We start from the raw sequence: 14,177 nt of genomic DNA on the forward strand, positions 1-14,177 counted from the left end.
AATTTTAAATAAGTCCTTTTTAAAAAACCCCAAAACAACTCAGAGGGAGAGAGTGTGTGCCTCTGTCTGCTCTGCCACCCGCAGCCGCTGGCCGTCCCTGGCACCTCTCTGAGACACCCTCCCACCCTGGCACAAGGCAATGTTTACACTTGTCACTTGTATTTTTAGTGCATCCTAGCCCCAGCCGTGCCTCAGCACATCCTCGTGGGCCAATTGCCACGGGGGAAGGCACCTCCCAGTAAATGTTACTTCATTTCTGGAAAGACTGAAGAAAGAACAATCCTCAAGTGAATCCTGACAGGAGCTGGCTGCAGGTCCCCATTTTCACCAGTCCTTCAGGTTCTTCCAGTTCACAAGGACAAGGTGCAGAGCAAAGGCATTTGTTCTGCAAGTGGCCTCCCAGCACCTGATCCTGTGAATGCAAACAGCAGCTAAAGCAGCCGAGTGCGACGAAGACCCCTCGCCCAGCCTGACAGCAGCACAGAGCGACCATCAGGCTAAATCCATTGGAGTTTGGCGGCTCTTTGGGGTCTGTTTCTAAAAGGACCTCAAAGAGTTACAAGTAACAGTGACCAATTTCCAATTTTCCTTCATTTTTGTCTCAATTGGCTTGTCCCTGTACTGCTGGGATGCCACTGAGTGTTGGACAATACCCATTAACATCCTCACTGTGGGCACAGCCCAGCTGATCCCCAGAAGAAATTGATCCCATCTACAGTGACAGTCACTGCTGTTTAGTCCTACTCAACATCAGCTCCCTTGAAAACTCCCCATAATCAGCTGTCCCCAGTTTAAGCACATCCCAACCAAGCACAGGACGTGTAATGGATCGAAAGCAAATAATACTTTACCTTTTCCCTGCTGTGGGGGGATCATGCATTTCACAGGAGAAAAAGGCCAACCTGGGGCCGCAGTCCAGGGCTCTCCTCAACAGGGGAAGCAATGCCACAGAGGGATTTTCTGAAGATAAAAGCCTGTGGGTGATTAGGAGTTGCTTTACAGCAGCAGTGGTATCATAGCCTGGGGTCAGACAGAGCTCTCAGGCAAGAAGAAAACTTTAGAGCTCCTCTGACAGACACAGAAATGGGGTTATTACACCTCATTCTGAAGGGGAATGGGTGCCCAGAGAAACCAGAACTGCTGCTGGAAGGCAGGAATAGGAGAGCAGGTCATACGCTCCCATTCCCAGCTTTCCATGGCCTGATTTATCAAGTGTTAAAAAAAAAAACAAAACCAAAAATATAACAAAAAAAAAAAACAAAACCAAAACCAACAACAACAAAAGAAAAACAAGTAAATAAAGAAATATAATAACTGGATGGAGGCTTAGAGGCTGTACAGCCTGGACTCCTCTTTGCCTTCCAGCTTGCCTTGATAATTGTCATTCTGGGAAAGGCTGGAGATGAGATACAGCCCTCAAGTTCAGGAGCTTTAACGGGGAATGAAAGAAAAGGCTCTGGATGAAGATAACTGCAGCAGTGATATGACTAATCTGAACATCTTCAGATGTTTTCCCCTCTCCGTGTAAGAGTTATGTGATCCTAAACATCCTCAAGGGAAAAAAAAAAACATTCTGGCTAGCAGATGACTAACTGCTTGCAAATAGTACAGATATATTATTATACATGACAAAAGACTAAAATATCTAGAATGACAGTGCCCCACAGGAGGGCACAAACTGGGCACTCCAGCACTGCTCTTTCCAAAGGACAATTGGGAGCTGTGCAATGCGAGAGCCTGGCCAGAGCCAGAATGAGCCTTTTGTTCCAGTGGGCCACTTGCCACCTCGCAGCAACACCCCAGCAGCAGGGCTGGGCTAGACAGCCCCTGATCTCTCTGGAAAAGAAGCAAAGTCAAAATCCTCTCCCTCTAACCATTCTGGCTTTTGGGGGGAAGCATCACCAAGTTGGGCTCACGGCTGATCCTCATCTCCGCTTACACAGTGCTCGTTCTTCAATTCCACTCGGGAGATGTTTACGTGCAGAGGCCATTTGTGCAGGCAGCAAAAAGTCCAAATCTCTTTACTGGAGATCCCTGGCCAAAAAGCCTTTTGAAATGCATTATTAGCCACACATTACCCCCAGCACATGTGCAGAGGGACATTTCAGTGGAAGTTCCAGTTTTCTAAAGGCAGAAGTCTGTCCCGCATGCCTGAGGTTTCACCCCCAACCTTTACCTCCGTGAGTAGGCTCATCCTTTCTCCTCATTCATCCTCCTTTTCTGGTCCTCCCACAATGGGAGAGCCAAGCGAGGGGGACTCTTCCAAAAGCAGCAGCCGAGGCCAAGGAAATCAGCCTTGGAACAGATGTTACAGAGGAGGAAAGGGATAAAGTTAAGACATTACTACAGCATGACTGGTTAAAAGGTTTTAGTCTTGTGTTGCCATTGACAGTTAACTATAAATCAGCAGAATAACATTGTTCTCTAACATAAGCCCTTGTATTTTTAGATAAATACATTCCACAAATATTTTGTAAAGGATGTTCCTTTGCCTAAAGGATCTACTTCTTCCCAAGCTGCAGTGTACAGCATAAACCACGTTACTAGTAACAATTGTTCCTGCATTTGTTTCTGGAACATAGATCACACAGCACAGTTTATTTGGGAGTGTCTGTGTACTCTTCTATTTCTGTCCTTCTTATTCAGCCTCACAGAGTAAAACAGGCAACTGTGAGTCCAGGGCAGGACACAGCCCTGCCCTAGAGAGATTACAGTCTCCATCAGATAATACGCTGCAAATTATACATGGTGAGGCACAGACCTCAGACAAGCAGCAAGGGAGAACAGATTGGTTTGGGAAGGAAACTAAGAAAAGCAAGTTTTAAGGGAGACCTTGAAGGAAGACGGAAATAAAAATTAGGAGGGGGAAACCTAGAAATTTCAAGGACTAAACAAGGTAGGAGAGGGGTTGTACAGCAGAACAGTGGAAAAAAGATGAGATCCAGGTGCTGAATTTAACCAGATCTTCTGGTACCTTACTTTGGGCAGGTCAAAGACTCTAAACACTGAATACTTAAAACCATAGAGACACCAAGAAAAAATGAAAGACAACTTTACTGACCTCCAAAAGTTCCATCACCCCCAAATGAGTGCTAACAAAATGATCATTCAGCCAGCCTTGCTCCCAGCTCTCCATTATCACCAGCAGCTTATCTTACCTGTCACCAGCCCCTGCCAGGTGGCACTGGGAGACAGGAGGGATGGGTGGTGCAGACAGAGCAGCTCCAGCACAGGATGCCTGCACTCCCCCCTTGAGCTGGGCCTCCCATAGCAGCTCCTTGAGGTGGTGCCTTCCTTGGCAGGCTCAGCCCAGCAGGAACAAGCCTGGAGGTGCAGCAGAGGCATCAGAGCAAGATGGAAGTGAGGCAAGGGCAGGGACAGGGGACATCATTTATTAGGTCAGTGGGCACGCTCAGAAAAACTACACATGATGCAGGCACATCAGGCTGCTTCGGATCTGAAATAGAAGCAATAATCTTAGAGCTAAATGCAGACTGAGAATAGTTGTTCTGTGTTAAACTTCATTATATTAATTAGGCAGTTTGAGAGAAAGGGTGATTAATTCCTGTTGATGAAAGGGAGGATGCTAGCCAGAGGACAGCTGATGATGTAATTTGTGGCACAAAGAGAGAGTAAGAGAGATAGGAATAATTATTGCCTAGGAATGTCGGGTGATGGCAAAAACCATAATGTAATATGCAGTCAATATCTATGTGATTTTCTATCCTGGGGTCAGGAATTTTAGTACTTGGATTGTCTTTTGAAGCAGTTCTGGAGACCTTCCTTGTAGGTCAGGAGTCAGAGGTAGGAGATGGAGTGCCTGATCTCTTTACTGGGCATTTCTGTCCCTTATCAGTTTGTACAAGTAAATTTGAGGGGCTGCCTGCAGTTGTTGCCGCCTGCCTGCCAAATCTGTCATGCCAAGCACACAGGCAGGAGGGTGGTAGCAGGTCTCAGTCCTTCTGTGTCACTTAGAAATCTGATTCTGTTAAGCAGCTGTGGTTAATTGCTAGCACTTCTGAGCTCATCACTGTCCCTTCAATATTGTTTCCTGCACAGTGACAGTTCCAGAGAAATTGTGATTTCCTAAGGACCTAAATTTTCACATAAATATAAGTTCTTAGAGAACTTGTGGAGAGAAGGAAACTCTGAAATCTATTTAACTCTACACCTATAAGATAAATTAATGTGAGGTGAGGTGGATTATTATTTATGATTACCTCATAATTTCTAAAATCTTCTTGGAAGATTGAATCACAATTTCTCAAGTGATTTGGTTTAGCAATGCTGAAAGGAATCTTTAAGGACAGCACTGTAACAGTCTAGAGGCAAAAGAGCAGAACATCCTTTACCCAAAACACCTGTTATTCAAAAATGAAATAGCAATTTTCTCAAGTAAAATATGCAAATATGTCTCAAAGCAGTTAATAAACACAACATGAGATTCAATATGTAGTATTCATATATCTGCAAAGTAGGTAATTGCCCCAGGTGTTAATATTTTCAACAGTAACTGGAATTTTGCACTCTTCCACTCAGTTGCAAAGGTGCTGTAGGTACCTGGTTAACCCTGGAAAGCACAGACCCCTAAGCTTCAAAAACATATTGTAGTTACCTACAACATCTGAGACTCAGCAGGGAGTGAAAGGCTCAAATATTGGCTTAAAAGCACCAAATATACTCTTGCCCAGTCAATCTGTAGAAGATTCACACTTCTTAGCATGGCTGTGGCAGAGCCCAGCAGCCCTGTCTCTATGGTGGCATGTGGGATGTGTAGTATCAGGGTCTAATGAAAATCAAAGGGGAATTCATTTTAGTTTGTAAAATCTGTCTGCAAATCTAATTTTGACCAGCAACAACTTCAGCTGGAAAATTTTCACATTATTTGTACCAGAGGAATATATACTTTCATATATATAGAAACCTCCACAGACATTCTTTTCTATATCAATAATCTATATCAATAATCAGTATGTGAGATTTCAGTGCTCCAGAGGCCTTCTGCTCTGATGGGGGTGAATCAGACTCCACATGCCATGAACAATGAGGACCCAGTGCCTCGCTCTTGTAGGCATGTCTTGTTTCAAAACACAAAGGTTACCTAATCCAGGTTAAGAGAATTGAGCAACAAAGGAGGCACTCCAAGGCCACAGAGACTAAATGCAATAAAAGGAGGGAATGGCAGGTCAGCCTCAGAGGTTGTTCCTGTGGCATGGAGAAGCTGGATGAAGTTCCTTATAGCAAACAGCCAGGGAAAGTCTGACACTTACAGTGAATTCCAATGGAGACAGAGGCAGAAACAACACAGAAAAGGGCAATGTCTTGCCCAGAGTCAGCTCTGGTCTGTGGAGTACCTAAACTATCATCTATGACACCATGCTTCTCTCTAACCTGCCACCTCTGGTTTCCATCAGCGTGGCTGAAAACTCCTGGACTGTTGCATTACTGAGGCTGCCCAAGCAGCAAATTCGCCCCATTCCCTGGGATGAGAGCACCTCCTGCAACCCTTCCCTGTGTTCTGAACATTCCTAAACTCTTGACACTGCACCTTTGAAGTGAAGCCAAGCAAAGCCTGAGGCCAGGAGGTGCTGGGAGAGGGAGGGCACCTCTCTCACTGGAGCCTTGCATGCCGTGTCTCCCCTGCAACAGCAGCTCCAGCACCTCACAGGTCAGGGCTGAGGTCAGGCAGAAGTGGAGTCTGGGTGAAGAGAGGAGCATCATGAAAGCCTGGAACAGCACAGCAAGTAGCAAGAAGTGGTGAACAAAGGGAGCAACACAGAACTCGGTCCTACTGAGGATGCTGTGGGGGGAAGAAAAGCTATGGTTATGGGTGTAGCAAGGGAATGAACTCTGCCAAGGAAAGAAGGTGGATTTCCAGGGCCTGGTTTTAAAGGCATTAGCCAGTTGATAAAAACTTCTCAGAGAAGCTCACAGGGGCACTAAACAACAATAATTAAGGCTCTACATTCCCAGAGTCCTCTTTTCTTTTATGGTCTTGGTAATCCTGAAGCCAAGGGGACAAGGGAATGTAGCACAATGAGCTCCATGGCTGACAGACTGAGTAAATGCAAGAGTGTTCCAAAATTCAGAAAAAAGGTGCTGTGATTCCAAGCCTCTGAAGTGCCAAATCACCAAATGCAAACTACAGCAAGTTCCACCAAAAACGCAGCCATCAATACGACAGGTTGTTTATAACAAACCAAAGCTGACAGAATAAAGGATGGAGGTTAAGGGAGGTCTGCACTGCATGCCAAGGTTTTTCTAAAAATATTGTACACCTGCCATTTGTTGCGCACACTGATCATATTTTGTCTATGACGTAGAGAACTCGTAGTTCCAAAGGGGATGTGGTTTATGTTCCTGAGTCTTAATGCTTTTTCCCTTCTGTAAGGCAAAACTCCTTACTACTGTCACTAAAATAAAGCCAAGAGGACAAAAGTCACACGGTAACAGTTTAACTGTTCCTCTCATTGATCTTTGGAAACAGTCTCTTCAGCAGGATTGTACAGCTCTGGCACTTCCAATTTAGCAAACTTTTTATGCAACTCATGAAGGGAATGCAGCCAACTCTGTACACTCAATTTAAATCAACTTGCTGATGATATAAAAAAGAGTGCTGAACCACCGGTTTGCTTCATCTGATCCAAAACTACCAACACAAACCCTGAGGTATTTATTCCTGAAACGTTAATAGAACAGTCTAGGGCATCAGATCAGTACATGAACTCTGCTTTGATCCCATGTCAGTCCAAAGAGCTGATTTAACAACTCGTTGTTTGGTTACTTGACAGTTCAGAATGTAGCTGGGCTTTTTGCTCCCACCAGGCTTTTGCAGGTTGGGATGCTGTGGGAGCAGAGAGTGCAGCACTGGGGATCATCTGTCCTGGCTGTGCACCAAGAGATTGTACAAGCAATTTTCAGCAGCTTTCTAATTTGGCATCATCAAAGAAGGATGATCCTTCCATGGCTTATAGAACCATGGAATGGTTTGGATTGAAAGGGACCTTGATGGCTCACCTAGTCCAACTCCCCGCAATGAGCACAGACAGCTTCAATTAAATCAGGTGGCTCAGAGCCCCATCCTCAATATGTATGAATTACCTGAGCCAAAATTGAGAACTGCAGAACTTGTACTCATCAACCTGCAGTGCCAGGCCCTGGACTCAGCTCCAGGGACCCTGGAGAACAGGACACAACAAAGGAGCCCTACTCTGTGAACTCCACCCGTGATTCAGGTTCCCACGGTAGAAATAACCAGAGCAGTTTAAGTTTGGTGGCCATTACCAGGCTCCTGATCAAGAGAGAAGTCTGTTCCCCGCCCACAGAATGAACACAGTACAGACTGTAGTTGTGCCCTGAACTTTCTGTGCAACCATACTGGAGCCTCTGAAGAGCTTCAGGGATCCTAGACTGCAATTTTGAGAAGTTATTTACTTGTGCTGAATTAAGTGAGCCCTACAGATCAAAGTACCTGTAACTTGTGCTTGGGTGGGCACCTGGGGTGATGTGATAGGAGGCACTAAGCAGCACTGAGGGGGTCTCACATTTCTACCCTTTCCTTCACTGTAAATTAAAGTCACTTTCCAAGGTTTAACCCACACTGGGAATTCCAAGGAAGTAAACTGCATGTTCACGTGAGAAAATACAAAAGAACTTACACACCTGAGCAAATGCTTCCTTTTCCCCATTTTTATGTCCCTTTGATCCAAGCAAGTGCATTTACCTGACAGCTGAATACTGGGTGTGCACAAATGACCCCAGTGATTGACCTGGCACTCGGTGAGAACAGAATGTTACAACGTGAATGTTTGGTCTCAGAAGTTCATCACGGTACCTCAGCACAAGATAAATAACTGGGTGAAGCAGACCGAACACAAAGCAGGCATCTCTCATTCCTCTAAGAAGATTAAAAAATCACTCACGCTTAAAGGTTAAAAATCATTAAAACAAAAAATCTCCACACTTGCATTGAGAGAAATTGAAGTTCTCTTTTTGACCTGTCTTCCTTTCAAAGCACCAGAACAAAACCCTGCTTGTCAAATCTTTGTATTGAAAGGTTCTGCAAAAATGTGTGTTCCAACAGATTTTTCCTTGCATGGCCCATCAGACACAGAGCTGGTTGCAGTGGAAAGGAACAAATCAGCCTGGGAAAAGGATAAGCTTGCTGACCTTTAAACAAATGATCTCAGTTTAAATCACAGGAATAGAAATATTAGAGAACACATGAAGAGTCTCCCCTGTCAGAGTTGCTCAGCCTCTTGAGCAGTTTAGGTATTAGTATTGTGCTGTAAATAGTAAAACAGTAGTAAATATTAAAGTCTAGGCATTCATATAGGAACAATACACAGAGCTGGCATTCTCTGTTTTCCAGCAATTGATCCAGCATTTTTCTAATTCCTCTTAAAAGCAAAATCATCCACTTAAAATGAGGTACCAAGCAATACGCTTTTAAGGCCAGTGCTGTCCGCAGCTGTGCTGTGAGTGGAAAGATAAACCAGATGGCAAACTCAATAAAAGGGAGCCAGTTAAACAGAGACAGATGAACGCCAAAAAAACCCTTTTGCTGCATTATTGCTTTTGAACTGGTTGTCATGGCACTGGAAATGGATACCACTGTCATCCTCCCACCTCTGCCCAGCCAGCTCTTCCCAGCCTCTGCCAAAAGCAGGGAGTTTGCACTGCTGTGAAAAGCAAAGGCTGCTGCCACTACAGCTCCACTCCACCAAAGACACGGGGGTGCATGGAGTTGCATCTTTTGTCACATCAAGTGCATCCAACAGGAAAAGACTGACCTTTGGTCTCAAATTCCAGTGTCAGAACACTGAAGTTCAGGTCAGTGCAATCCTGTGATCTGTCTGTAGCTCACAGCTTACTGCCAAGAGGCAAGGACTATCCACTTAGCACTGGGTCTCTGTATGGCTGGAGCAGCCATGGAACATAAGCTGACCTTTGTCAGATTTACACATTAATGCAGTTTCTCTTCCCTTTGACAATGTCCATTAGCAAAGAACACTATTTGCTGAGCAGGTGGAAAAGAGTAAAGGATTCAACTTCAAAATAGACCTGGAAAAACTGAGTTGTTCTGTCAGCCTCTGAATTATTTCCCCTCCCATTCCCCATTTGATTTTGAGAAACGATTCAGTTAAAATTCGTAAAATCTGCTAAAATAAATACCTTAGAATGTCACAGTGTAGTTGCATTACACTTCTCTTTTTAATAGAGCATATAAAATGCAAATAGCTTTAGTAAGCTATAAATCAGCACTTTTATTCAGTTCAGTTTCTGAGCTATTAATCCCTAATACAGAGGCAGAGTGCTGATTTGCTGGCCTAGGACCTCCCGAGAGAATAGTTCCAATAATCCTGATGACATGGAAAGGAAATGTTACTGAATCACCTGAGTCCCTGCTACTCACATCCCATCACCCCATAACTCAATGTTCACAGAGCTTAAGAGTCTTAATTATCAAGGAAAAAATATATAATACCATTTTGGCTTCAGTGAGCTGCAGTTACAAAAAACAAGTGTGATTTTTTTCAAATAATTGTAGGCAAGCCCCTAATGAGGTTATGTACTTTGTCAGGGCTATTTTGGGTAAGGAACCCCACATGAGGTCCAGCCATAGAGCCCTTTGCTCCAGAGTCAGACTCTGGTGCATCACTAGCAGTGCCAGCACGAGGAACACAGTGCTCAGCTCGTCAGCAGGACACAAAGAACACACACATCACCACAGCCAAGTAATTTTAAAGAATTTTAATACAAACTTAATATAAACTATTTCAGTCCCTCTTAACATGTAAGACACTGACTCAAAATACTTTTATACCTTTTTTCAAGTATTGCACAATGTAGGTACAAAATTAATATTTACGATTACATTTTCTTCCATAATATATAGCAAAAATCTTTAAACTTTTAACAGAAAATACAATTTGTGTTTCTTTTGAAAAAAGCAAATATTTCGTACATTTTAATTCCACCACTAAGGAATATTCTGTACACAACCTTTTTACTTTTTTTAGAATTGATGTCTTTAAGATGGATATTTTACAATTTCAGTAAAAAAAATACAACATGAAGCTGCTGCAGCTGTCACAGATCACTGTAGTAAAAAGATATAAATGCAATACCATGTTGTAGAAACAATATATATACTCTGATATTTTACAAACTTTGTACTAAATTAAATTATACAATTAGAAAAAGACCAATAAACCCACCTATTAGTGCCAATTTTTTAATACATATACATATATGTCTGAGCACACATATATATATACACATGAAAAAATTAGCCACTTCCTTGCTATATCTTAAATACTGTAAGAGGCCATATTTTTGAGAGTATATTTTTGTAATGTACAGTCAGTATAAAATAATTTTGTGCTTGGTTGGCAAATGAAAAAATGATGCATGTTGTATTTATCTAACCAAGCCTGAATGTATTCATACTACAAGCCTTAAAAAAAATCTCAAGAGGTGGGAAAAAAGATACACCCTTGGGTACGTGCACTTCAACTTGTACAATAGTATTTTCTTGGATTTCTCTTTCTGTTTATTTTCAGTTAGCCATAACTGGCTGGAATTGCTGGTTAGAATACTGCATGTTGTTTAAACTAAAATTCAAGCCATCCACAAAAGACTTCTCATTCAAACCTCCATAGGCTGCAAACATATCAAAGGCATTACTGTACTGGAGAGGACTGAGGTTCAGCGGGCTGTCACCAGGAAAGATGCTACTGCCTTGACCCTGCACGCTGGGGACAACAAACTCCTTTGCGTTAGGAGAGAGAGCAGAACTCTTCTGCTGCTGCTGTTGCTGACTGCCTAGGCCGAGCCCATACAGAGAGTGCATGGAGGAGGAGAGGGATTTCTGCTTCAACAGGTCATTGACATTCAAGCCAAGGTTGGTGGGAGAGGTGCGGGCGACCTTGTTGCCACGGCCGCTGTTCTTCATTTTGGTTGAGCCAAACTTGGTGGCAGCAAATGTGGCAGTGGTGAAGGTTAAAGGCTGAGTGGAGCGGGGCATGAAGGTGGGGCTCACAGCAGCTGAGTGACCAAAGGGAGGAGAAGGAGAACTGGACACTGAAGATGCTGGGTCACTAATAGGCATGAACACCTGGGCCTCGGGGTTAAAGCTGTTCTTGATTTCCTTATCCAACTCACATCCATTCTCATTATCATCCACATAAAGCACTTTCACTGGTCCCTTTTCACCGATTTGGTATGAAACCTCAAATGGGTCAATCCAAACACTAAGATCCTGAGGCAAGTTGCTGCGAACATCATCAATGTCCAAACCACTCTCTTTGGATGCTTGTTCTATGACTGGGTCCACTTTCTCCCCTATATGAATACATCTAAACCCTGATCCTTTGTATGGCTTTTCTGGATACCAGTGCCCTTCATACTTCTTTTTCAGAAGTCTTTCAAGCTCTTCACCAAAAATGTTGACACGTCGTCTGGGAAGCTTATTGTACAGATATGAAATAATAAAATTGAGTGCTACTTGGATTTCAAGCTGCATAGCTGCTGTGCCACAGAGTTATAATGTTTATAAACCCAAAGAAGAAAGTGTTCAAGATGCCACAGGGAAACAAAATTTCATTGAAAATGCTGATTCAAGTTGATTATTGTCCTTCACCTTGAGTGCTCTTGTTCCTTTAAGAAAAGAGAAAAGCAAACACATCCAAATAAGAACAGCGTAAGATCAAGCTCCAAGGCCTATTCTTTTAGCTCCATTTTCTGCAGAAAATAGGTTACTTTTTAAGAGAAAAAATGTGCCTCCAACTATTTCTGTTCCTGCCTGCGGAAGGTGAGGATGTCAGCTCCACTCAGTGTGACTTACAAACAACACTAGAGAGGATAGGCATGTGTTTACATATGCAGCATGAGGCACTTCCAAATCACGTGAGCTGCGTGTTTAGTTATTCACAAAGCAGCAAGGATAATTTTTAAGACATCACAGAACTGCCAGGAGTGTCAACAGTTCAATTATCAACCTGTATTTGGATGATTTACAGTACTCAGCTACAAAAATTTAGTACCAGACCATTAGTTTAGCCTGAAAGGTCTTAGTCCAAGGGTCATTTATCACTTTAAAGTTTGGAAACACATTGACTACAACCACAGGCTGCAGAGTTATAATAATGTTAACAGTTGCTTTAGATAGTTTCTTACAAATAGCTTAAATGATGCAACATTTATTTTAAGTCCAAGCAAATCTCCCTAAACTCTGCGCGGGTGAAATGATGCAAACTGAGAAGAAAATGTCTGCTGTGCACATCCAACAGCTCACACTGAAATGCAGTCAGCACATACATAATAGCTGCCCGTATGTTCTGTCACAAGGGTGGCCAAGACTGATAATTAGTCCACAATTTTTTCTCTTTCTTCAAATTATTCTCTATTTTCAGATGCAAGACGCAGTTATATACTCAATTGTATTGCACTGTCTGTAACTCAGATTTCACAAAGTTCCTGGGCTAACCAGGCTTTTGACAGCCTCAAACCAGATTGCCTTTCTCCTTCTCCATGACTCCATTTTATATTTAATGTAAGATATGGTTGTCACTGCTTCACAAAGGACAAAAGAGAAATTTAGCTGTCTGAAGTTAGAGAAGGGACAAGAATCAGGCATTAGCACATGAACTGCTAATATGAATCCTGCAGTACACCTTGGTGTAAACATACACACACCACACACCTTTGTCAAAAGGATCCAATAAAACAAATTATGGGGAGCGTTTTTGGATCAAGTTAAAAGCCCAAAGAGAATCTCTATTACCTGTGGGCTTTTCTGCACTGCATCACTAAGAACAAAATTTAGCATAGCTGTCACTAAAGATTAGAAAAATCAAAGTTAAAGGATTTTGACATTAACAATGTGACTACACGGCTTTTTTATTTCTTGCTTCAAATAATCTCCTTTTAAAGTCTGGAACCCTATTTCCAAGCCATTCGTGTTCTCCCCAACATGGTATGGGAATAGTCTGAAAGGCTACATGTATGATAAGGCGACCTTTAAACGTTTGCTGGATCAGCACCGGGAGGGGATAAGGAAAAGATCAAGGGCAAACAGAAGATATTTACAAAAGGGGCACAATCAGTACCGAAAAGCTGATTGGGTGGTTAAACGGGGCATTTAAAAATGATTTATTAATCCATCTGCGCTGTTTCACTTCCTCCATGTCCTTTAAGAAAGGAATGCTCCTTTCAGAGCGCACCAGGCTGACGCTGTAAATTTCTCTACGCGAAGCGGATCCACGGTACAAAAGCAGCTGATCAAATATACTGGCTTGATCATTTTGAACTTGTTCTTTTTATGTATTTATGGGAAGACGGCAGTGTTTCTGGAGGATCCGAGCCCATACGTGGCCCAGTAACAGCGCCCTGGCAGGAGCCTTAAGCAGTGGGAGTTACATAACCAGGCAGTCGGGTCTCATTAGATTTCTGCTCACAGCTCTAGAGCTCCGGCGGCAGCAGGAGGAGGAAGAGCATTTTCTGAGCCCGTAGGAGAGCGAAGGAGGAAGAGGAAGGGGATATCTGGAGGGCAGGCGGGGGTTGCAGGGCTCCTCTCCTGGCGCACAGTTGGGCAGGTCCCGCCGGGCGCTGCCGGCGCTCCCGGAGCGGCCCAGCGCCGATTACTCAGCCGGCACCGCTCCCTCCTGCTCGCCCGAGCGCGGCCAGGGCGGCCCAGGGGGAGCGACCCCTCGCAGCCCAGCCGCGCTCTCTCTCGCAGCCCCTTGCCCGAGGAGCCCCTGCACCCACCGGGTCCCCCTCGGCACCCCCGGCACCGCGGGCTCGTGACTGCCTCAGCACACCCCGCCCAGGAGCCAAGGCCCGGCTGCGCTGCCTCAACCCCCCGCCCGCGCTCCCCTGCGCCTTACGGCCGGTACTCACCCAGGGGCGCGGGGTTAGTGCAAACAGTTCCGGCGGGGGTGTGAGGGCGGGGGCTGGCGGCTCAGCAACCGAGCCCCATCTCCGAGCGCCGGCTCCCTCGGCGAGGATGGGAGGGGAGAGGATAGAGAAGAAAAAAAAAAAAAAAAAGGGAGGGGGAAGGGTCGGAAAAAAAAAGGGGGGGAGGGAAGGGGGGGGAGGGCAGTGCTGCTCACACCCCCACGACGGGTGCGCTCGGCCGCCGCAGCTGCAACCCCTCTGCTTATGCTCCGCCGCCT

At 44.3% G+C, this 14,177-nt stretch overlaps 1 protein-coding gene across 1 annotated transcript; it reads right to left on the bottom strand.

The window, feature by feature from the left end:
- Positions 1 to 9,738: 9,738 nt before the first annotated feature.
- On the bottom strand, positions 9,739 to 14,041 carry TOB1 (transducer of ERBB2, 1). Its single transcript, XM_058038680.1, has 2 exons — positions 13,903 to 14,041; positions 9,739 to 11,661 (listed from the first exon to the last, which is right to left on the bottom strand). The coding sequence occupies exon 2, from the start codon at positions 11,525 to 11,527 to the stop codon at positions 10,562 to 10,564; it is 966 nt and encodes a 321-aa protein (XP_057894663.1). The 5' UTR covers positions 11,528 to 11,661; positions 13,903 to 14,041; the 3' UTR covers positions 9,739 to 10,561.
- Positions 14,042 to 14,177: the final 136 nt, after the last annotated feature.

This window comes from Melospiza georgiana, chromosome 21 (assembly GCF_028018845.1).
Source record: "Melospiza georgiana isolate bMelGeo1 chromosome 21, bMelGeo1.pri, whole genome shotgun sequence".
In the NCBI taxonomy this organism is placed as follows: Eukaryota; Metazoa; Chordata; class Aves; order Passeriformes; family Passerellidae; genus Melospiza; species Melospiza georgiana.

Bases quoted from the DNA above. Each gene is read 5' to 3' on its own strand.
- TOB1 (XM_058038680.1), bottom strand. From the start codon at position 11,527: ATGCAGCTTGAAATCCAAGTAGCACTCAATTTTATTATTTCATATCTG.